At 47.5% G+C, this 24,777-nt stretch overlaps 1 protein-coding gene across 1 annotated transcript in view; it reads left to right on the top strand.

Moving 5' to 3' along the window:
• The window catches only part of PDZD8 (PDZ domain containing 8), an 84,488-nt gene that overhangs the window by 47,414 nt on the left and 12,297 nt on the right, over positions 1-24,777 (top strand). The window contains exon 4 of the mRNA XM_077455447.1: positions 23,173-23,329. Coding sequence (XP_077311573.1) covers positions 23,173-23,329 — 157 coding nt within the window. The remainder of the gene's footprint in view (positions 1-23,172; positions 23,330-24,777) is intronic.

Below are 24,777 nucleotides of genomic sequence, written 5' to 3'. Positions count from 1 at the left end.
TGCCCATAGCATGTGTGAGCAATATATCATTTAGTGACAACTTTGTGCAAAAAAAAAAAAGTTTGTAATATTCCCGCAACTTGTGGCAAAATATAAAATATTCCATGGACTCAACATGCCTCTCAGTAAATAGCTTGGGGTGTCTACTTTCCAAAATGGGGTCATTTTGGGGGGTTTTGTGCTATTTTGGCATTTTATGGCCTTCGAAACTGTGATAGGTAGTGAGGAGTTAAATCAAAAATTTGCACCCTTAGAAATCCTGAAGGTGGTGATTGGTTTTCGGGGTGCCGTGCGCGACTAGACTCCCAAAAAGTCCCACACATGTGGTATCCCCATACTCGGGAGAAGTAGCGGAATATATTTTGGGGTGCAATTCCACATATAACCATGGCATGTGTGAGCAATATATCATTTAGTGACAACTTTTTGTAAAATTTTTTATTTTTTTTTTGTCATTATTCAATCCCTTAGGACAAAAAAAATAAATATTCAATGGGCTCAACATACCCATCAGCAATTTCCTTGGGGTGTCTACTTTCCAAAATGGGGTCATTTGGGGGGGGATTTGTACTGCCCTGCCATTTTAGCACCTCAAGAAATGAGATCAGCAGTCATAAATTAAAAGCTGTGTAAATTCCAGAAAATGTACTCTAGTTTGTAGACGCTATAACTTTTGCGCAAACCAAAAAATATACGCTTATTGACATTTTTTTTACTAAAGACATGTGGCTGAATAAATTTTGCCCTCAATGTATGACTAAAATTTAGTTTATTCGATTTTTCTTATAACAAAAAGAAGAAAATTTTCTTTTTTTTTCAAAATTTTCGCTCTTTTTCCATTTATATCGCAAAAAAAAAAAATCGCAGAGGCAATCAAATACCATCAAAAGAAAGCTCTATTTGTGGGAAGAAAAGGACGCAAATTTCGTTTGGGTGCAATATTGCATGACCGCGCAATTACCAGTTAAAGCAGCGCAGTGCGAAATTGCAAAAAGACCTCTGGTCCTTAAGGTGTTTATTGGTCCGGAGCTGAAGTGGTTAATACATTTATAAAGATTTTTCATGTTGTCATTCTGGAGTATTGTTTGTAGAATTTTGAGGCCGATAATGATTTTTATGCATTTTGGAATAAAGCTGTAACAAAAATGTGGAAAAAGTGAAGCGCTGTGAATACTTTCTGGATGCACTATAAGAAGCAGGGACCCTGCCCTTCTCTCCCAGCAACCTTTTTGTATCTCTAGACTGGGGTCTCCTCTATGTAAATGGTGATTTTCAGCCCTGGAGGCGGAGTTGACAACAAACCTCCCCCTTGCTGCGTGTTTGCCCTCTGTTGGTGTCGGAGAGATATGCACATTGCATTAATATATTGAGGCGAGCAGATATAATGGCTTACATTATGATCACCCCAGATCTGGAGGCGTCTAGCGTGCTCTGTAGGGTACAGACATCACTACACACCACTTGTACTCTTTATTGTCAGATTTAGAGGTTTAAATATGTGACTGGTATGTACTTACAGCTGAAGTGTATTGTGCTTACTTTTTGCCTTCCCTGGTTCCTCTTTTCCTCTCTCATCCACATGCTAATGACATTAAAGTGTTACTAAACCCAGGACTCTGCATTCACTATATCTGGTCTCCCACAATACACATAACATGAAAATGCAATTATTTTAGTAAATATAAACTGCTAAATATCTTCTCTCATCGGCAGTATATAGCAGTCTTGTGACTTCTATCAGTGTCTGGTTAAAGCTTGTAGGAGGATTTTTCAATTTACTCTGACTGTCCTATGAGGCTGAATGACCCCTGACCCTCTGTCTGGACTGTGCTGATTGGCCCTGTGCTGATCACATGCACCCTCCCAATAAAAAAATAAAAAAAAAACCCTTAAGCAATACACACCAAACTGAGCATATGCAGAGTGACTGCAAAGGCTCTGTTCTATCTGGAGATGTCCGGCTATGTTCAGAGCAGCCAATCATGTTCTGCCTTTCATTCTGCTAGTGTAATTCGGGACGGCCAGATACTTCAGACTTTATATGTGAATCCAAAAAAAATCACTGCACCTCACCTTTTATACCATCTCAGTTTTTCAGCAGTAGCTCCACCTCTGCCACACCCTGTCCCAGAGCCTTCACCCACGAGGGACTCCGCTTCTGTACTGTGCCCTAAAAATTCTATTTAGTGGTCAAACTTCCTTAACGTGTAACAAGCTTACATTAACACCAGGGGGCGCCCTCACCACGCGCTTCATCCACTGGCAGCTGATGCTAAAATACTCGACTGTATCCAGTGGTTTTCCGTATATATGTCCTGTACCTGGTATATACAGCTTATTTTTATGATGTGGACCATTCTTTACGATTTTCTTTTTTGATAGGAACGAAAAGCATTTATTTTTATTTTTAATGTGATTCAAATTAAACCAATAGACATCGCAGAATAGCGCACCCATTAACCCTTGTGCTGCTGAAGTTTTTTTATTTGCTGTGTTTTCTGAAAGCAGAGACCCTGTAGAATAAATTGGTAAAGGTTGTAAACGTTTGTCACATGATTAATGCACTGCAGTTTATTAAGTCTACATGTTTACTAATACTAGAGGTGCACCGATATGAAAATTCTGGATACGCTTGGCCGAAACTGACAGTTTTTAAAAAAACATTTTAGTTTTGTAAGTATATTTTCAATTATGATCATTCATTTATTGTCAGCCATTATATCATCTTTTGAAGTGGTGTTAAAATTCCTGCTTGCTGCATTTCTGCATATTTGGTCAGTTAGAAGAAAAAAAAGCACCAAAAATACACCTCTCCATTGAAATGCATTAAAAACGCAGCAAGAACGCATCTAAATGCACATGTGGTGCGTTTTTGATGCTTTTTTTTATAGTCACACAGCCTATGAAGTACGCACCATAAGCACGGTAAAATCGCCGCAAAACCAAATATGTCATCTCTCAAAAGCCCAACTAAAATACCCCTTGCAATGGGGCTGTGCCCACACTGCAAGGGTTAATTGCTTGTTTTGTCTAGGGAAGAAGATAAACATTTTACTTTATCCTTCACTCCCCCAGCAGATGGCGCTCCCCCCATGCTCCAGAGGTGGACTGTCCTTCACCATCATCACATCCAATGCAGAGCTGTGGCCCCTGCTTTGGTCTTGGTGCCATCAGTATCCTGAACTGCTGGAGCATGGGGGGGGGGTTAATCTGCGGGGACCGGTCTAGCATCAGGGAGGATTGAGTAAATACTTTCTTTACTGTTCCCCTAGACCTAAATGAGCAATTAAAGCAGGGCTCCACCCAAAAGGGGAAGTTGAGCTTTAAGTACTCCTCTCCCCCTTTTGGCATGTCATTTTTTGGGGGGAAAGCGGGGTACCCAGTTTTAACAGGTACCCACTCCTGCTCGGGCTTTTACACTGATGTGTGTGGTGATACTTGATATGTGTGACGCATTCCTAATTTTTGCATGTGCCCACCCGAGGAATGGGAGTACTTTAAAAATGTTTCATTTTTTTTTAAATATATATAAAAATTGCTTTTACAAGGGAGCTGACAAGCCCCCTATGTAATAGTATAGTGCAGGCGACAAATTCTCTTTAAGGAGACATCAGACCCCTAATGTCACCTCTGCTTTCTGTTGCAACTGAAGACTGTGCTTGATCAGCTTCTTTTTTTGGACTGGGTTTGACGCCTCTGGACCCAAAGGTATTCTAAACCTACATTTCTTTTCTTGAACATAACAAACTGCTCTGTGCAGTAGTTTTGCACAGAGCAGCCCCGATCCTCCTCTTCTGGGGGTCCCCCGCTTGAGAGAAGTGTCTCTTCCAAGTGTCCCCATAGAAAGCCACTTTCTTTGGGGGCACTCGTGACGGTTCACTCTTGAGCCTCACTTTCTGCATCTATTGACACAGACAGCGGGACATGGCCCAGCCCCTTCTCCTTTTTCATTGGCTGTGATTGACAGCAGCAGGAGCCAATGGCCTTCACTACTATCTCCTGAGCCAATGAGGAGGGAGAGAGCCAAGAGAGACTCTGCTCTCATGCACATTGCCGGATTAGCTCGGGTAACACTAAGGGGGGGGGGGCAACTGCATGCAGAAGGTTTTGTAACTCAAAGTGTAAGTTCACCTTTTATAGAAATTCTGTAAGGTGAACTTGCTCTGGACCCCCCCCCCCTGGTTCCACTGTACTGGAGTCCCCCACTGTCAGACAATGGGGTGCTGCTTCACTTGTCCGGGGATTTTAAATCCCTGATGCTGCGTCTCCTATCCGTACCTCTCAGTGTGTATGGATAGAAAGCATTCTAATTGGGCAGCACCAAGCAATCCAGGAGGATTTTAACTCATCGGACCAGTGAAGCGGCGTCCCGATGTCTGCCAGTGGGGGATCGCAGGACTCCGGTACAGCTGGATCAGGGAGGATTTTCTTTAAAGGTGAACTTACACTTTAATGCAGAGAATACATGAGAGTAAAAAACCTTCTGGCTTTGGAACCACTTTAATGCTTCTCTCTCCCTTTCTCTCTCTAAAATCCAAATAAGCCAAATTTGTGGGGCAAATACATTTTGGTGTTGCCGAAGCTATTGAGGATGGGTTGGATTTGGGGCGGGGGGGGGCATGTAAGGAATATCTCCTATTATAATGGGGATAGTTGGTGTGCCCGGGGACATTATCAGGGGTATGAGATAATAGATGGATAGAAGGTGTGGCCGGGGACATTATCAGGGGTAAGGGATAATATTAGGTGGATAGAAGGCATGCCTGGGGACATTATCAGGGGTAAGGGATGATATAAGGGGCTAGAAGGCAAGTCTAGAGACATTAGCAGAGGTAAGCAATTATAAGGGCATAGGAGATTACTCTAGGGACATTATCAGGGGTAAGGGATAATATTAAGTGGATAGAAGGTGTGCCTGGGGACATTATCCGGGTAAGGGATAATATTAGGTGGATAGAAGGTGTGCCCAAGGACATTATCGGGGTAAGGGATAATATTAGGTGGATAGGTGTGCCCGGAGACATTATCGGGGTAAGGGATAATATTTGGTGGACAGAAGGTGTGCCCGGGGGCATTATCGGGGGTAAGGGATGATATAAGGGGCTAGAAGGCAAGTCTAGAGACATTAGCAGAGGTAAGCAATTATAAGGGCATAGGAGATTACTCTAGGGACATTATCAGGGGTAAGGGATAATATTAAGTGGATAGAAGGTGTGCCTGGGGACATTATCCGGGTAAGGGATAATATTAGGTGGATAGAAGGTGTGCCCAAGGACATTATCGGGGTAAGGGATAATATTAGGTGGATAGGTGTGCCCGGAGACATTATCGGGGTAAGGGATAATATTTGGTGGACAGAAGGTGTGCCCGGGGGCATTATCGGGGGTAAGGGATGATATAAGGGGCTAGAAGGCAAGTCTAGAGACATTAGCAGAGGTGAGCAATTATAAGGGCATAGGAGATTACTCTAGGGACATTATCAGGAGTAAGGGATAATATAAAGGGGGTAGGAGGCCATAAGGTCATAGGGGTACCAATGGATGGAAGGGAGGGTGTGGAAGGAATAAGTCTAGGGAGGACATTGTCTGTGGTAAAAGGTAATGTAAATGTGATGGGTGAGTGCAGGGTCCAGGAATTGTCTAGTTAAGGGATAATATAAAGGAGAATAGGAGTTAAGTCCAGGTAGGGGATTTAGAAGTCCACAATTTCTTTCTCTCTCTCCCCCATACACTGTCTATTTTTCTTCCTCCCCGCCCATCACCCTTCTCAGATGAATCGCCCTGGAGGGTTATTAAAGAAATAGTCTATGTTCTGTATGGCAGTCAGCGGGTGTTACTGAATGCTGTTAATCGGCAGTGTATTAGACGCCTCTGTGATGTGTAGACTTGAAGATCCTGACATTTAAGTGTTTAATTTCAGTAGCGAAATCCTGATCAAACATCTCCGCTATCTTTAAATGTCAGTGTATGAAATGTCCGCACAGTGCTGTATGAGGGGGAGACTAATCCCTGGGTGGCCTCTGATCCCCCTAAATACCATTTCTATGCTGCATCATCGCCAGCTGCTGACTGAGAACCCTCTGCCCGCTGCTTTATCATCTACTGCTGACCAAGACCCTTCTGCTGGTGGTTTCACCGATTACTGACTGATCTATGAACAACTTCACCACTTGCTGAGGACCGAGACTTCTCAGCCTGCTGCTTCATCGTCTACTGCTGACCGAGACATTTCATTCCACCGCTTCACCATCTACTGCTGACAGAGACCCTCCTGCCCACCACTTCACCATCTACTGCTGACCAAGACCCTCCTGCCCACCGCTTCACCATCTCCTGCTGACCAAGACCCTCCTGCCCACCTCTTCACCAACTACTGCTGACAGAAACCATCCTGCCCACCACTTCACCATCTATTGCTGATTGAGACCACCTCCACCTGCCGCTTCACCATCTACTGCTGACCAAGACCCTCCCGCCCACTGCTTTACCATCCATTGCTGAACGAGACCCTCCCGTCCACCGCTTCACCAACTACTGCTGACTGAGACCCATCTTCCAACCACTTCACCACATATTGAGGATCAAGACTCCTCAGCCTGCTGCTTTACTATCTTCTGCTGACTGAGACCTCTCCGCCTGCTGCTGCATTATGTGCTGACTGAGACCCCTCTGCACTCCACCATCTACTGGTGACCGCGACCCCTCTGCTCACCCTTTACCATCTGCTGAGAAAAGTGACCGCTCTGCCCTCTGTTTCACAATCTAATGAGGACCATGTCTAACTTCTGGCTGGCCTCTGTTCCCCCTAAATACTTATACACTGCATCATTGTTTTCTCCCGAATTAAACCCATCTGCCCACTGCTTTACTACAGTGGACAAAAACCCCTCAGCTATTGCTGAGTGAGACCCAGTGTCCTCTGCTTCTCAATCCTATTGAGGATTGAGACCCCTCAGGTTTCCACTTTAGTTTCGACTGAGGCCCACCTCAAACCACTTCAGTATCCACTGCTGATTGAGACCCCACCTCTACTTCATTGTTTAGTTATAAACGAGAACCCTCCACCTGTCACTTCACCATCTGAGGACTGAGACCCTTCTCCTCACCACTTCTATCCAAGGACCGAGACCCCTCAGCCTGCCGTTTCACCATATACTTGGGTCTAAGACCCCTCTGACTGCTGCCTCACCATCTACTGAGGACCGAGACCCTCCACCTGGCGCTTTACTATCCACTGCTGACTAAAGCCCATTTGCCTGCTGCTTAACTAAATACTGTTGACTAAGACCCTTCTGCCCACTGCTTTACAATATAGTGAGGGCCGAGACCCCTTCCTCAATGTAACGCCTTCACCGCTGTGTTCAACATACTGTATGTATTTCAGTATAGAGCACCGATATACCATATCTGTGTACACATTGATATCTCTCTGTAGATGCAGGCAGGTATACACTGACATCACACACAGGTGTCGCACACATACAGGAGAATTCAGTATCAGCCGCTACGATCGGTGCAGCAATCTTATTTCTTCCTGTGTCGATGTTACTCTCCAAGTCTAGTGGCTCCGGCATCTCCCCCTCATATTTCTCCCAGGCAGACGAGATTGATCCTGACATGGATTCCTGATTGATCATTCATTGGAATAATTCTCTCCTGTAGCATTGCTGGGAAGCGGCTGTTGCTGTCCGTCTGGATGTGGCGGTTTCACTGAGCCGATAACGGCATACAAAGCCTGTGCCCCTGGGCTATTCCCATCCTCTGTTCAACTGCTAACATGGCACATAGGGGGGACTACCCCTTTCTGGCTGCCATGATGGCAATCTACCATATACTATTAACCTCTTGCAGTGACTATATGAGGATGTATCAGTATATCTTTGATATTCAGCCCCCAGATGCGTGGGTCAACTGGGGGGGGGGGTCGCCCTTTCAACTCGGGGGGCCTGATATTTCTATGCAGTTAAGTATCACTTACAGATCTTGTTCGTTCCCCACAGTGTGACTGAACAGTGAAAGGAGAAGCAGAAGACTGATGAGCCTATCTCTTTGACAGTCTGCTCTTTTCTTCTATCAGCAAATATTTGTTGGCGTGCACTAACTGATTCCTTTTTATACCGCTTCTTTCTCTCCCAGTCTGAGCTCTGCTCTACAAGGATTACTAGTGGCTGATTACCATTACTGTCTATGTTGCATTATATAAACTTGGAACATTGTGGTGGGTCCCAAGATGGGCAGATTTTTCCCAACTGGTTTTCATTTAAGAGCCTGGCATACAAGGGCTCCCAGAATGATCGAGGTGGCAAGCGTACAGTATACAATAATACAGGTTCTCTTTACGCTACACATAGCACAATCTTTTTCACAGCCCAGTTTTCTTTCATTTTTCATATACTACGGCTTCACAAAACATCAAAGTATCTGGTGAACTTGCTTTTGAAATGCACTTTTCATGTTATTTGATAACAACCAGTGGTCTAAAGAGAGCATTCGTATCTTTGCCTGGAGTGGTGCTTTAATTTTCTGGTGCACAAATTACCTGCTGAGAAGAGGAGCTATTGGCATCCGCTTATTTGTTCCATGTCAGTCGTCTCATTAAATCCACACGTGATGAGTTGTTGGGTCAGGATGGGTGCGCGTGGTGTGGTGGTGGTGTTATTATTGAAATATAGTGTGTGTGTGTGTGTGTGTATATGTGTATATATATATATATATATATATATATATATATATAATATATACTGATATTTCCCCGTAAAAGTGGGGCGCGGTGCTGAGTGATGGCAGAAGGTGTTCTAATGGAGAGTCTCGGTTCTCTCCGTCCTTCCATCTGCTGCAGAGAATTGTAACTTGTTGTGGCATTTTCATTGGCGTCATCTGATGATTAGCGATTATTGAGAAGCAGAATGTGATTACAGCTGAAGACCTGTCATTGGTGATGCTCAGCCTTCTTTTTCATTAGACTTCTGTATGGAAAGGGTGTAAGAATATTTGTGTTTACAGCAGAGCTGCATATCTCGATCTGTTATTAAACCAACATAGATTTAAATAAAATAAATTTTAGCCCCATGTGCGCCCCCCTCCCCATCCTCAATATGGTAGAGCTGAGCCAAGTGTGTGTCCTTCCTTATCTTCAGCATGGCAGAGCTGAACCAAGTGTGTGCCCTTTCTCATCCTCAGCATGGCAGAGCTGAGCCAAGTGTCTGCCCCTCCTCATCATGTCAGAGCTGAGCCACGTGTGTGTTCATCCTCAGCATGGCAGAGCTGAGCCACGTGTGTGTTCATCCTCAGCATGGCAGAGCTGAGCCACGTGTGTGCTCATCCTCGGCATGGCAGAGCTGAGCCACGTGTGCGCTCATCCTGAGCATGGCAGAGCTGAGCCACGTGTGCGCTCATCCTGAGCATGGCAGAGCTGAGCCACGTGTGCGCTCATCCTGAGCATGGCAGAGCTGAGCCACGTGTGCGCTCATCCTGAGCATGGCAGAGCTGAGCCACGTGTGCGCTCATCCTGAGCATGGCAGAGCTGAGCCACGTGTGCGCTCATCCTCAGCATGGCAGAGCTGAGCCAAGTGTGTATGTATTGGGGGAGAGCAAAATACATAGTATGTGAGGTTTCACCCATTCACTGCCAGTTCTGGAGAAGCTGAGTGTCTATATCCTTCCAATAAAATAATATTCTGCTTTTTCGGAGCACTCCTTTAAACTGGTAACACTGTAGCCCATCTCCCTCTTGTACTGGGCGGTTCCAGTTTTACTCTTCTCTGCTTTGTAATAATGAGTAAGAAATACGGTTCTCTTTTGAATTTTTACTTTAATCTATGCTTGTGTTCATGGTGAGCGCCCCCTACAGGATTAATCTCTGGAAAGATTTAGGGTGGAGTCAGATCTCTTGCACAAGTGTGGCAGAGGATCAGCAGCCAAAATAGTTTTATTTTGGTTGCGATGAGAAGAGATTAAAACTTCTATTAGGTTTGTATTGCATATGTTAGGAAGATATTGCTTTACTTCCTATTGCAATGACCTCACCGGACTGGGGGTGAAATCTTTCCAGCGGGGACACAGCAGTATAACCTGACAGGGCCCAACAGGTGTCTGAGTGGTGACTGGTAAGCTGTTCTGATTCTCTCCTGGTTAGGAAAGGGTTAACGTTCGTACAATCTACGCAACGTCTATATTTAGCCCCTCAAACACTCGTTTTGTGAAGTAAATAGGAGCAGGGCAGAAATTAGCGGCTAATTAAAGGCTTGTCAGGCACAGATCATTACGCAGGCAGCCAGCTGGCAGAGGGCGCTGGCCGAACGATCAGCCGTCATTTGTCGTGAGGGCGCTGGGCGGACGGAGCTATTGGGAATCAATACTGTAACACAATTACTCTGCAGCTTGCAGAAGCCAGTATTGCTTTTCCAATAGGTCTCACCAGGGTCGGATAGACGAGCGGCAGATTCCGGGTGCAAATATATGTCCATTCCTTGCCGCCAAATGCTAATACTGCTGGTGTTCTTGGGGGAAGGGATCCCTTTGATACCACTGGTGTTCCTGGGAGGAGTGGAGCAGGGCCAGCTACTAACTGGGGTGCCCCATAAGAGGGAAGAGGGCCAATACCACCGGTGTTCCTGGGGGTCGGGGAGTGGGTACATCGAATACCACTGTTGTTCTTATGGGGGGGGAGAGCAGATCCCTCTAATGCCATCAATGTTCCTGGCGGAGAGAAGCAGATCACTCTTTTGCCACCACCACCTGTCTTCTTGAGAAGGAGCCGGTACCACCAGTGTTCTTGGGGAGAGGGTAGCTCTGATACCACCAATGTTCTTGGGGAGAGATAAGTGGGTCACTTTGATACAACCAGTGTTCTTCTGGAGAGTAGAGTGGGTCTCTCTAATACCACCAGTGACTTGAGGGGGAGGAGCGGATCCCTATAATACCACCAGCTCCTGGGGGGGGCAAAAGCAGGTCCTTTTTAATGTCACTGGTTTTCCTTAGAGGAGGGAAGTCGGTCCCTCTGATACCACTGGTGTTCTTGAGAGAGGGTCAGGTACCTCTAATACCACTGGTATTCCTTGGGGGTGGGGAGAGAGTCTCAAATACTACTACTACTGTTCCTAGGGGGAGGGAAGTAGGTCCTTTCAATACCGCTAGTATTCCTTTGTGGAGAGGAGCCGGTCCCTCTAATACCACCGGTATTCCTTGGGGTCCAGGAGAGGGTTCCTCATACACTACTACCAGTGTTCCTAGGTGGGGGGGGGGGGAGCGGGTCCCTCTAATACCACCGGTATTCCTTGGGGTCCGGGAGAGGGTTCCTCATACATTACTACCAGTGTTCCTAGGTGGGGGGGGGGGGAGCGGGTCCCTCTAATACCATCGGTATTCCTGGGGGCCCGGGAGAGGGTTCCTCATACACTACTACCAGTGTTCCTAGGGGGGAGGGGAGAGGGTATGACTAATAACCAAGGAGTTTTATTGGAAGGAAGAGAGAAGGGCCCACTTATACCACCAGTGCTCTTGGGGCCATGGAAGCAGATTCCTGTAATACCACCAATGTGTCTGTGCCGTGCATCAGCCACACATTATAGAAATAAAACCGAGGCTACCAAAGGTTATAATACAAGTTGCCTAGCTGCCATGCTGATCCTCTGGCTTTAGTACAAGCATGTTCCAGGTCCGTATGCAGCATGTGGGTGATTTGGATAGATCTCCCATTGGGCACCATATGAGATGCCCCTACCCTACACAACCCCTGTAATATAACACAGCGTGGCATTTGATGCTTCCTTCAGCTTTTTCTCACCAGGGAAGGTAACGGATGACGCTGGAGTGAGGGGGATTATCTATAAATACATTTTCTGTGAGAGATTTACAGTGAGTTGTGTTGCATAGAACTGAAGAAATTGCCTGGAGCAGAATATAGATGGATGATATTGTCAGAAGTGCCTTCTTTTATATAAAAACTAAAATAAATAAATAACGAATTGGAATATTGTGCCATCTGAATGTCGGGGGTCATTACAGACACTGGTGTTTTCTGTGCACAACTCCTGCGTTGGGGCCGTTGTGCCTCGGCCATGCGGTAACCCTTTCCCTGCCAGAACTTTGTTTCTCCCTGGCTGAGGCGATCGTGTAAATCCGCATGTCCTGCGCTCACCGTCAATTTCCTGAAATTGAACTAATTGGTTTAGAGGTTGTGTGTTCTAGTCAGGTGACTGATACTATTATGGTGAGCTGGACCCTGGGGCCAATCTCCTGCCAGTTTCTCCTAAGTGGACATGACACGGCTCTGCTGCTCCCCTGGCTGCCAGCCACCATTGCCCTTTAACGATCGACGAACCACGGTGACACGAGCCGTTCTCAGAGCTCCCTCGTCTTGTCCCTACGGCTGTTCGGACTGACACCGTGACCTGAGTCCTGCAGTGGCTCACATATGAGTCATGTGACCACTTACCTCTCTGTGGCTCCTCGCTTGGAATTTGTTCTCTAGGATCTCCGAAGCTCACAGGGGAACTCTGCATTGTGTGTAATAATGCTGCAATACGTTCGTGATGGATGTAATACACGTGTAAGTATGTAAGCCAGTGTCTGTCAACTTATGAGCTATGGGGGCCTCAGCTGCGGCCCCTGACATCACCAGAAATGAATGTTACAATCACTTTAAAAGATAACTTGGCCCTAGAACAACATATGTAACACATTGCTGCTCACGGCTCCCTAGATGTGGTGGATGCATTAGTCTTCTTTTTTTATAGGCTTTTTCCACATTTTTACCTGACGATCCTGCCAGTAACACATTTCCTGTTCTAGGGTGACAGCACACACTAGATTGTTTCTGTGGAGGATCAGTGTCTGTTCCCTAAGACAGGGCAATAGAACGCATTGACCTGTCCTCATCTATAACACATAGGGGCGGTGTTTTGTTGTTTTATATGGCGAATGGAGAAGAGAGTATTTCTGTTCATGAATTCATTGTTCAGTTTTTTAAATTTACTTATCAGTAAAACTGTAGGATAAAGCTGCAAGAAAACCGCAGATACACTGTGATGTGGCTAAACCGCAGCGGGTCAGTGTAAAGCCACCCTAAATCTGGGCCTGGTAGTAGGTATGTACTGGCCCTTTAATACACTTGTGATGGCAGACCAACATTTAGGCTGGGTACATGTGGGTGTTTCAGCTGGGCTTTTGGCACAGCTGAAGTGCCTGGTGGAAGGTTGATTATCAGTGTATATCAGCTGGCCACACTGGCCTGCTGCCCACTGACCATATCACCTGACCACTCTGTTCTGCTGCCCTCTGACCATATCACCTGACCACTCTGTTCTGCTGCCCTCTGACCATATCACCTGACCACTCTGTTCTGCTGCCCTCTGACCATATCACCTGACCACTCTGTTCTGCTGCCCTCTGACCATATCACCTGACCGCTCTGTTCTGCTGCCCACTGACCATATCACCTGACCACTCTGTTCTGCTGCCCTCTGACCATATCACCTGACCACTCTGTTCTGCTGCCCACTGACCATATCACCTGACCACTCTGTTTTGCTGCCCTCTGACCATATCACCTGACCACTCTGTTCTGCTGCTCTCTGACCATATCACCTGACCGCTCTGTTCTGCTGCTCTCTGACCATATCACCTGACCGCTCTGTTCTGCTGCTCTCTGACCATATCACCTGACCGCTCTGTTCTGCTGCCCACTGACCATATCACCTGACCACTCTGTTCTGCTGCCCTCTGACCATATCACCTGACCGCTCTGTTCTGCTGCTCTCTGACCATATCACCTGACCGCTCTGTTCTGCTGCTCTCTGACCATATCACCTGACCGCTCTGTTCTGCTGCTCTCTGACCATATCACCTGACCGCTCTGTTCTGCTGCCCACTGACCATATCACCTGACCGCTCTGTTCTGCTGCCCACTGACCATATCACCTGACCGCTCTGTTCTGCTGCCCACTGACCATATCACCTGACCGCTCTGTTCTGCTGCCCACTGACCATATCACCTGACCGCTCTGTTCTGCTGCCCACTGACCATATCACCTGACCGCTCTGTTCTGCTGCCCACTGACCATATCACCTGACCGCTCTGTTCTGCTGCCCACTGACCATATCACCTGACCGCTCTGTTCTGCTGCCCACTGACCATATCACCTGACCGCTCTGTTTTGCTGCCCACTGACCATATCACCTGACCGCTCTGTTCTGCTGCCCACTGACCATATCACCTGACCGCTCTGTTCTGCTGCCCACTGACCATATCACCTGACCGCTCTGTTCTGCTGCCCACTGACCATATCACCTGACCACACTGGCCTGCTGCCTCTGGGCACTTCATCTGACTACACTGGCCTTCTGCCTCTGGGAACTTCACCTGGCCACACTGGTCTGCTGCCTCGGTACATGACACCTGACCACGCTGGCCTGCAACCTCTGGGGGCCCATCACCCGCCCACACTGGCCTGCTGCTTCTGGGCATATTACCTGGCCAGACTGGCCTGCTGCCTCTGGGCACTTCATCTGACCAATAAATTCAAATACTAACTGTAACTGCGCTGTTCAAGCAAGGGTTCATACCATGGCATGTTTCCACTAGTGCAGTGTTGGTGTGTTGCATACCAGCCTAACTCTTTTAAATGTATAAAATGCAACTTGACAAAAAGGTGCCAATATAACGTTCATCTATCACAATGTTAGAATATAACATATGCTATTAATCTCCAATGCCATTAGTCATAAGCGTTCCATATGATCATTCGCTTCAATTTTCATCTGTGCTTTTAAAATGTTTCACCGCTTCATGTGCCACCACCACCTTCTAAAATGGTCACTCACCAGAGCCTAGAAAAAGTTTTTTTGCCTTTGGTTCATATAGGGATAACCACTCCACTAGCCTGGTGTTCCTCCAACTGGTTAGTCACTAGGTGCTCCTTATTCCTCCATATCAAACATACTGTGATGTACATTTAATCTTTATGGGATATCAACATTTGATATGGAGGAATAAGGAGCATCTAGTGACTAACCAGTTGACCTGCTGCCTCTGGGCCAGTCGCTTGACCACACTGGCCTGCTGCCTCTGGGCCAGTCGCCTGACCACACTGGCCTGCTGCCTCTGGGCCCGTCGCCTGGCCACACTGGCCTGCTGCCTCTGGGCCCGTCGCCTGGCCACACTGGCCTGCTGCCTCTGGGCCCGTCGCCTGGCCACACTGGCCTGCTGCCTCTGGGCCCGTCGCCTGGCCACACTGGCCTGCTGCCTCTGGGCCCGTGGCCTGGCCACACTGGCCTGCTGCCTCTGGGCCCGTGGCCTGGCCACACTGGCCTGCTGCCTCTGGGCCCGTGGCCTGGCCACACTGGCCTGCTGCCTCTGGGCCCGTGGCCTGGCCACACTGGCCTGCTGCCTCTGGGCCCGTGGCCTGGCCACACTGGCCTGCTGCCTCTGGGCCCGTGGCCTGGCCACACTGGCCTGCTGCCTCTGGGCCCGTGGCCTGGCCACACTGGCCTGCTGCCTCTGGGCCCGTGGCCTGGCCACACTGGCCTGCTGCCTCTGGGCCCGTGGCCTGGCCACACTGGCCTGCTGCCTCTGGGCCCGTGGCCTGGCCACACTGGCCTGCTGCCTCTGGGCCCGTCGCCTGGCCACACTGGCCTGCTGCCTCTGGGCCCGTCGCCTGGCCACACTGGCCTGCTGACTGTTCTATACATTTGTACATATAGGATGTGTAGTATGTTTGTGTGTCACTTTCCAGCAGGTGTGACCACATCCTTATGTGTGACAGTCCTCTTTCCGAATTCTCGCCTTGATGGAGTCCTGGCCGCATCAGAGGAGGGCGATTTGGTGCCTCTGTCCTCCCACTGACGAGTAATGTGAATGCAGACACAATATAGCGGAGATCAATATCGTCCGCGGCTCTGGGTGGAAGTGGCCGGTACGCTGATTAGCTGCCTGTAGGATCCGGCCTCTAGAAGCCGCTGGCAGTGCTCTGTAAATTGCTCTCTCTGGGATGGGGGCACGTAGTGTAGAGGGGGGGAGGGGAGGGTCTCCGTCTGCGGATTATTGAACATGATAAATGCCAGCTGCTTCCTTTGACTTGCCTCTTGTAATTGGCTTTTATTTAAAATGTCTTCATAATTGCTAAACGTTTTATTTTCCTGCAGCATGACATGTTTGGAGACGAGATTGGTGGCAATTGTGTAAAGTAGATGTTGTTTTTTAGAGTGAATTGGACGCGGCGGAGATCTGTCTCTTCCCGGAAAAGATTTGGTGTGAATTATGTAGGGGGTTGGGTGGGGGGTGTGTAGTGACAGATTGTCTTCATACAGGGCATCCTCCCTATAATTACTCCCCATGTGTTCAGATCGGGACCCTCGCTCTCATTTCCCAGAATTCCAATTTCTTAAGATGTTAATTGGTGATACGGCAACAAGAATGGCCAGCAGAGTCCATCTCTTACGTCCACCGCGGCAAACCGTCAGGAAGACCATGGGCGGTCTCATGTACTTTAGTGATAAGAAAATCCCTTTGATATGAAATCTGTAGATGGAGTCTCCACTCCTAGAATCTGGTCTCCAGACAGTGGACATCGTGGTCATTCTTAGGGCCAGTTCTGACTTCTGTATCTCAGTAATGTGTGGCAACGCACATTACATGCATCGCAGTGCAATTCATTTTCAAAGTCACTGCAACACATTTAATTTGGCCATAGATGGTTCGAATCGACTGGTTCAGCATGGACCAACTGAGATTTGAACCATATATGGGCAGACTAATTGCACCTAATTCGATTTATCTATCGACTGGCTATAGATGGATCAAAATTCAATAACTGTACACTTCATGACCTGAAGAGTTTTAGGCCCCTTTCACACTTGTGCGACTTTTCCTGCGACTTTGGACAGAGTCGCATGACAAGTCATAGCCCATGATTCTCAATGATGACCATTTCTTATTCATACCTGGGAGACTTCAAAAGTCGTCCCTGTACTACTTTGGGCCGACATTGATGCCAGTTGAGGTCCATAGACCTCCAGTTTACACAGGCCTTATCTGAAATCCCATCAAAATCGTACAACTTCGAAGTAACGGCAGTGTGAAAGGGGTCTTAGTGTACAAAAGATTTTTTTTTTTTTCGTTCTCCCCCAATTCAAAGATTTTTATTGAATTTTTAGATATTTAACACGTTTTTTTTTTTTGTTTTTTTTTTTCGTTCTCTCCCACCAAACCAAAGATTTTTATTGGATTTTTTTTTTTTTTTTTTTATACATAAAATCACACGTGGTTAAAATAACCAGTGGGCCCATTTCATGTATGGCTTGTATTGCCTTGAGTGGCAACTCAAAATTCTTTTTAAGAGGTGGAGACTGACCTGCTTCTATGACATTGCTTCCTTGATGGGCCAACCCACGAGGTGCCACTTCTCTGCTACTCCCTCACCGGCTAGTGAGACTCTGCATTGTTTCAGCCAGTAACAGGGCGAGGGCTTGGGAACAGGTCAGGCTTTTATTTAGTGATTTCTGTTGCTGGCGAGTTGCTAGTCTTTGGAGCTTCTTGACCTGACATCTACAGTGTGTGTGTGTGTGTGTGTGTGTGTGTGTGTGTATGTATGTATGTATATATATATATATATATATATATATATATATATATATATATATATATATATATATATATATATATATAGAATTCTTTGTACAGTTTGTTTTTCTATTTGAACTCCAACCTTCCTCTGTACAGGCTCCTCTCCTGTACTGAAATTCCTTGATTTCACTGCACACTGTGAGCTTCTCACAATGTGCATAAAAAGCTACAGCAAGCCAGATAGTCCGCCTCATTTCATGGCTGGAGGACGTCCAGCATCGTCTAGGTCAGGGGTAGGCAACCTTAAAAAGGTGGAGATCTACCTGCACAGGAGAAGTCAAAGATCAGCGGGCACAGTGTTGCCTCTTCACACCTGATTTAAAACCTCTAATTGCAGTACTACCGTTTTGCAATCGCATGCATCGTACAGCAATCAGGTGGTGAGGAGGCAACATATCGTTTCTACACCACCTGTCAAACATACACTGACCACTTTTCAGGCCAGCCGCAGTGCCTGCTGCACTTGTGAATGAGCCCTTGCATGGGGGGGGGGGGGGGGAGAAGATTTGTGCTAGGAGGGGGGATTTATGCTAGAAAAGGTGATCTGGTAGAGGGTTAGGGTTTCATGATATTGGGGATGATTGGAGGTATTTATGCTAGGAGAGGAAATTAGTGGGTAGGGGGGGGGGGATTTGTGCTAGAAAAGGTGATATGTTTGGGGGGGGGGGGGGAATTCATGCTATTAGGGATGATTGGGGGGTATTTTTGGTAGGAGAGGAAATTGGTGGGGGGGATGTGCTAGGAGTAGGAGGGGGGATTTGTAGTTGGGGGAGAGGATTTGTGCTAAAAAATGTGATATGGTGGGGGGGGGGGTGATTCATGCTATTAGGAATGATTGGGGTATTTATGCTAGGAAAGGAAATTGGTGGGGGGGGATTGTGCTTGGTAGGCAGAGAATGTGTTAGGAGTAGGAGGGGGGATTTGGAGGGGGGAGGATTTGTGCTTTAAGGGGACAATTGTGGGGTAGAGGTTTTGTTCTGAGAGGGGTGATTTTTTTTTGGGGGGGGGGATTTGTGCTGAGTGGATTTGCAGAGAGGGAGGATCTGAGCTTGGAGGGGGGAAAAAATTGTGCTGGTAAGGGGGATTTCAGCATGGGGGCTGATTTTGTACTGGGAGAAGGGGGAATTTTGCTCTGGAATGGCAGGTCAACAAGCCCAAACTGTGACTTGCCAGTCACCTGTCCGAGATCTACTGGTTGCTGACCCCTGGTCTAGGGCTTTCCTCATCCTGGCTGTTCCTGGCCTGCCTCTTCATTGGATTTCAGTTTTTTTAATCGTGAAGGCTTTAAACTGCTACTAAACCTGCAACAGTAAAATCAGTCTGCATATGCAGTAAAGCATGCTTGTTATACTCAGTTTGGAACAGTGTTGCCAACCCCCCAAAGTGAAATTTGCTGACAGAACACCAAAATTTACAAATGACACTGGCAAAAAAAATCGTGAAATTTACTAATGGATACACATTCTTTACTTGCACTGCAAAAAAAGGTACGTAAAAGTATGCAAATATCAATATTTGAACTATAAACACATAGCTAGTGCTATTAGCAATGTGTTCAAGTTAAACAAGTCAAAAAACATATTTCTCAATTCACGTGAAGGTCAGGATACTATAACGCAGCCAGCACAGAGTTCCCCCTTACATCAGAGTCTGCGGGATGGTGAACAGAGACCACCTTCCTCAGAGTGAATACAGTAAGGTTGGAGTGTCTTTTTCAACCTGACTAACTATGCAACTAAGATAAGGTGAAAGATAAAGTGCCCCCTTACATTATTGTATTCACTCCCCCCTTACATCAGTGACCCCCCTCAGACTGGCCTGGCAGGGCTGACTTCCTCTCGGGAGCACTGTGTAGGGCTCAGTCAGATGGTTCCAGATTGGCGGCTCTGGTTTTATTCTATATAGTCTCCTCCACAGTCCACACATGTATATCTCTTCCCGTAACCCCCATCCTGGCGGCGCTCCCACTCCTGACTCCTTTCTAGGATCCCCTCAGAGACTGCAGACATGATAAAAGACAAGAGATGGACAGAGGCTGCTGACATGATACAGGAGGTGGGCAGAGGCTGCGGACATGATACAGGAGGTGGGCAGAGGCTGCGGACATGATACAGGAGGTGGGCAGAGGCTGCGGACATGATACAGGAGGTGGGCAGAGGCTGCGGACATGATACAGGAGGTGGGCAGAGGCTGCGGACATGATACAGGAGGTGGGCAGAGGCTGCGGACATGATACAGGAGGTGGGCAGAGGCTGCGTACATGATGCAGGAGGTGGGCATGAGGCTGCGGACATGATGCAGGAGGTGGGCATGAGGCTGCGGACATGATGCAGGAGGTGGGCATGAGGCTGCGGACATGATGCAGGAGGTGGGCAGAGGCTGCGGACATGATGCAGGAGGTGGGCAGAGGCTGCGGACATGATGCAGGAGGTGGGCAGAGGCTGCGGACATGATGCAGGAGGTGGGCAGAGGCTGCGGACATGATGCAGGAGGTGGGCAGAGGCTGCGGACATGATGCAGGAGGTGGGCAGAGGCTGCGGACATGATGCAGGAGGTGGGCAGAGGCTGCGGACATGATGCAGGAGGTGGTCTCTCTCTCTCCGGCACCGGGTGGCACAATTGCGTTACTGCACATGCGCTGCCCGGCCGGCTTCAGAACAGCGCATGCGCAGTTGAATGGTTGGCTCTCGGCCAACTTTAACGGGCAGCCTGAAAAAGGGGTTCAATTTACGGGCTGCCCATAAATCTACGGGCGGTTGGCAACACTGCTGTGGAGCCTAAAGGGGTCAATCCTCTACATTGTGTAAAAAGGATGTTTGATCCTGTCTTCTCTGATCCTCCCCTTCTATCCTCCCCCAATCATTTCCTGATAGTACAGAGCTGGGTACAAGCTGCACATGCTCAGTTTGCTGTGTATTGCTAGAGTTTTTTTTTCTTTTTCTTGGGAGGGTGCGTGTGATCAGCTCAGGGCCAATCAGCACTGTCCAGACAGAGGGTCAGGGGTTTTGCAGTCTCATAGGACAGTCGGGAAAACTCCTCCTTAAAGCTTTAACCAGACACTGATAGAAGTTGCAAGACTGCTCTTACTGCTGATGAGAAAAGCGGTTTACCAGTTTATATTTACAAAAACTATTTCCATGTTCTGTGTACTGTGGGAGACCAGATATAGTGAATCGTCCTGGGGTTAGTAACACTTTAAGGGCTAGTTTACACTTACTTCAAAACAAGGCTTCGGAAAGGCTTTGTTAAAGCTCTCTGAACACCAGTCAAACCCCCCCGTCACTAAATAAAATGGTTTAGTTTACAGTCCTGTTTAGACCTTGCTTTTGCTTGGTGCTTCGTGGAGCTTCAGTGGGGCTTCAAGCGAGTTTTGCCATAGACTTCTATGGAGGCTTTGAAGATGCTTTGAAGCACCACTAAAGCTACGTGGGGTATCATTTTTGAAGTGAAGCTGAAGCAATGCAAAGGTGTAAACAGGACTGTAAGCTAACCATTTTATTTAGTGCTTTGACTGACATTCAGAGAGCTTTAGGTGCGGTTCACACTGAGGCAGCACGATTTACAGCGCGGCTGCCTCAGGCGACCTGGATGCGACCACTGCGGTGACTTGCAAAATGACTTCTGTATAGAAGTCAATGCAAGTCGCCAAAAGTCGTACAGGAACCTTTTCCTAAGTCAGAGCGACTTCAGTCCATTGCACAGAGCGGGACGCGACTTGTCAGGCGGCTAAGTAGCCTGACGGGTCGCCCCTGTGTGAACCGGCTCTTAACAAAGCCTGTCCGAAGCCTTGTTTTGAAGCAAGTGTAAACAAGCCGTTAATGAGTGTTGAAGCCTAAGCAAGTGTAAATGAGCTCTAGGACCCCTTTCACACTGGGTCGTTTTGCAGGCAATATCGCGCTAAAAATAGCGCCTGCAAACGGCCCTGAAACAGCTTTTTGCGGTGTCTCCATTGTGAAAGCCCCGAGGGCTTTCACACTGGAGTGGTGCGCTAGAAGGACGATAAAAAAAGTCCTGCTAGCAGCATCTTTGGAGTAGTGTATACACCGCTCCTTCACCGCTCATGCCCATTGAAATCAATGGGGCAGCACGGCTATACCGCTGGGAAAGCGCTGCTGCAGTGGGACTTTGCGGTGGTTTTAACCCTTTCTGGGCCACTAGCAGGGGGGTAAAACCGCCCCGCTAGCGGCTGAATACCACCGGTAAAACGGCGCTAAAAATAGCGCAGTTTTACCACCGACGCCTCTCTTGCCCCAGTGTGAAAGGGGCCTTAATGTGGGCTTTACCTAGGCTATTGTGTATGTGAATACAACTTGCCCTGGAATGGCCATTTCTTCAAACTGACATCTGCGGTTCAAGGCGTTTTATTTGCATAATTCTTAAGTGCATCACTGCTGATGTCTGAGGAGTACTGAAGAACGGCACAGTGATGCTTTCAGGAAAATTTGTAAACCACCTTACTGCCCCCAGCAATGATCTACTTGCATTGCATAGCGAAGCGTAGAGACCCAGTGATGACATTTTTGGATCTAAAATAAGGTATGTAATAAAAACAGGCTTTATTAAAAAATCATTAGTGTTTTGAGCAAGGGAGGAGCCAGTAAAGGATAAATATAAAATGATTGAACTTCAGCTTTATTAGCAAGGACAGGGCGCTCCTCAGCAGATCCAGGAGAGGGCCCAGCGTGCAGGGATCAGTGAGAAAGCAGAGGATTATCTCAATGCAAAGATTGATAGCAAACAATTCAATCCTTGTGTATGGTCATTGTAAAACGTTCTTTTTGTAGAGTGAGGTAATCGGTACTTCTGACCCGTGGAAGCACTAGTAATTGGGAACATAGATTTGTCTCAGTTATTGGAAATCTCCGTGAGAGGGAGCATCTTTTCTTCTCTTTTCTATAGAGCAGTGGTCTCCAAACTGTGTTCCGGGGGCCAGATGTGGCCCTTTGCTTGCCTTAATCCGGCCCTTGGGCTACTACTCCACCAACGATGGAGCACCGTTGCCTCTACTGACACCATCAATGGGACACTTCTCTTCTTATTGAGATCAATATAAAGCCACTATTCCTCCCATTCAAATCAATGATGGGGCACTGATGTCTGGACATTTTCTACTCCCGCTGGCCACAGTCCAGCCCCCCTAAACTGGCCTTTTGCTTAGAAAATTTGGAGACCCCTGCTTCAGAGGAAATGGAAGAAGACCCTTGCCACAGGACAGTACAACCTCCTAGAGGATCATGACATGGCAGGCTTGGGAAAAGGCAAAGGTCTTACCACCTGTTACTCTTGGTGAAACATGCCCCCACCTATCGGTACGCTTATATTGTGTCGTCAGATCAGCCGGCAGCAATTGGATTGGATGGAAGATCTCAATCCAGATTGCTGTCCCTGTTGCGTGTCTTTCCTATGACCCTAAAAACCTTCACTGCATTTGTTTATATTTCAGTCCTTTCTTGGAGCGTTCACTTTGCTGATTGGTTATAGTGTTCAGTATTTACAGGTTATTGTTTATAACACTTTAAAAGACTTCTCCATTTTGTGTTTGTGTTCCAGGTGGCATTAATTAAAGGGACATCACAGAACATTGGGCTGATCCTGGTACAGGCCAGAGATGGAGACACTGGACATGTCTGTGTGGAGTCGGTCATGCCAAATTCCCCCGCTGCGGGCATGGACCTGAAGAAAGGCGATCGCATAATTGCAATTGGAGGTATGAGAAGGAAGTTGCTGTCAATTGTCCTGTGATTGGGTGTAGGCTGTAAGCCTCCGCTCATGCCTGAATTTCTGTCTGAGCCCATAGAGAGCAGAGGACAGGCCAAGGTAGGAGATGCCACCATTATTCTGCCGGTAACATATGAGTGTAGTCATGTTTTGCCTGCTTGGGTACTGGCAGCAAAATAGGGGCTTGCCCCTACCTGAGGCCTGGCTGGAAATGCCTATTTCCTGGCTGTCTGTCTTTCATATATTCTGGATTGCTGACGGAGGAACAAAAAAGGTATATCAATTAGTCACTATATACGTACTGTATAGGCCAGAAGTCTGTGGATCACTGACCAACGCGCCTGTATGATCTTGTTGGATATCTCATACTAAAACCATAACCCTTGATATGGATTTGGCCTTCCTTTGCGTTTATAACAGCCCCCACTGTTCTCAGAAGGCTTTCCACAAGATTTTGGAGTGTGTTTGTGGGAAATTGTGCCCATTGTGAGGTCATGTACTGATGTTGGATGAGATCTGGCTCACAACCTACATTCCAAGTCATCCCAAAGGTGTTCAGTAGGGTTGAGGTCAGGGCTCTGTACAGACCACTTAAAAGAGAAGTAGGGCCAAAGCTCTGTTGGCCATACTTCTCCTCCTGAGTGCCTTTCGTTCTGCTCTCATGTGATACATATTCAGCCGACAGTGGGCTAAAGTCTGCTATAGTCTGACGCCACTCAGGTGCTCCAGGCTGTGCTGTGATCCCGACGTGAATGTCAGGATCCACCCAGATCCCTTAGTGGCACCTAGCTCAGCCACTCCTGCCTCCTCTACAGCCAGATACTACAGAGCAGAGAGGCAGTGACTGACAGTCAGCTCTCTGCTCACTGAAGACCAAGAACTGAGTGATCAGTGGTCTTTGATTGCTCAGTTCCCAGTCTAAAGCCTAGTACACACACCACTTTTTTTTTTCCGTTCAACTAAAAAAAAAAAACTGACAGCTTTGGTCGGAGCCGCTGTATTAACAATCTGATGTTAGCACAGCAAGGTCAGCTCTCAGCCTTTGGCTTTATGGACTTTGCGTCAAGCACTGGTGCGCAGTCATGTTTGAACAGGAAGGGGCCATCCCCAAACTATTCCCACAAAGTTGGGAGCATGAAATTGTCCAGAATGTCTTGGTATGCTGACATCTTAAGAGTTCCCTTCATTGGAACTAAGGGGCCAAGCCCAACCCCTGAAAAACAGCCCCACACCATAATCCCCCCTCCGCCAAATGATTTGGACCACTGCACAAAGCAAGATCTATAAAGACATGGATGAGCGAGTTTGGGGTCAAGGAACTTGACTGACCTGCACCCCAAAAGAACACTTTTGGGATGAATTAGAGCGGATACTGCGAGCCAGGCCTTCATATCCAACATCAGTGCCTGACCACACAAATGCGCTTCTGGAAGAATG

Source organism: Lithobates pipiens, unplaced genomic scaffold, assembly GCF_037356315.1.
Source record: "Lithobates pipiens isolate NorthernLeopardFrog02 unplaced genomic scaffold, aLitPip1_a1.2 Scaffold_25, whole genome shotgun sequence".
In the NCBI taxonomy this organism is placed as follows: Eukaryota; Metazoa; Chordata; class Amphibia; order Anura; family Ranidae; genus Lithobates; species Lithobates pipiens.
This window is presented reverse-complemented; position numbering and strand designations above follow the sequence as displayed.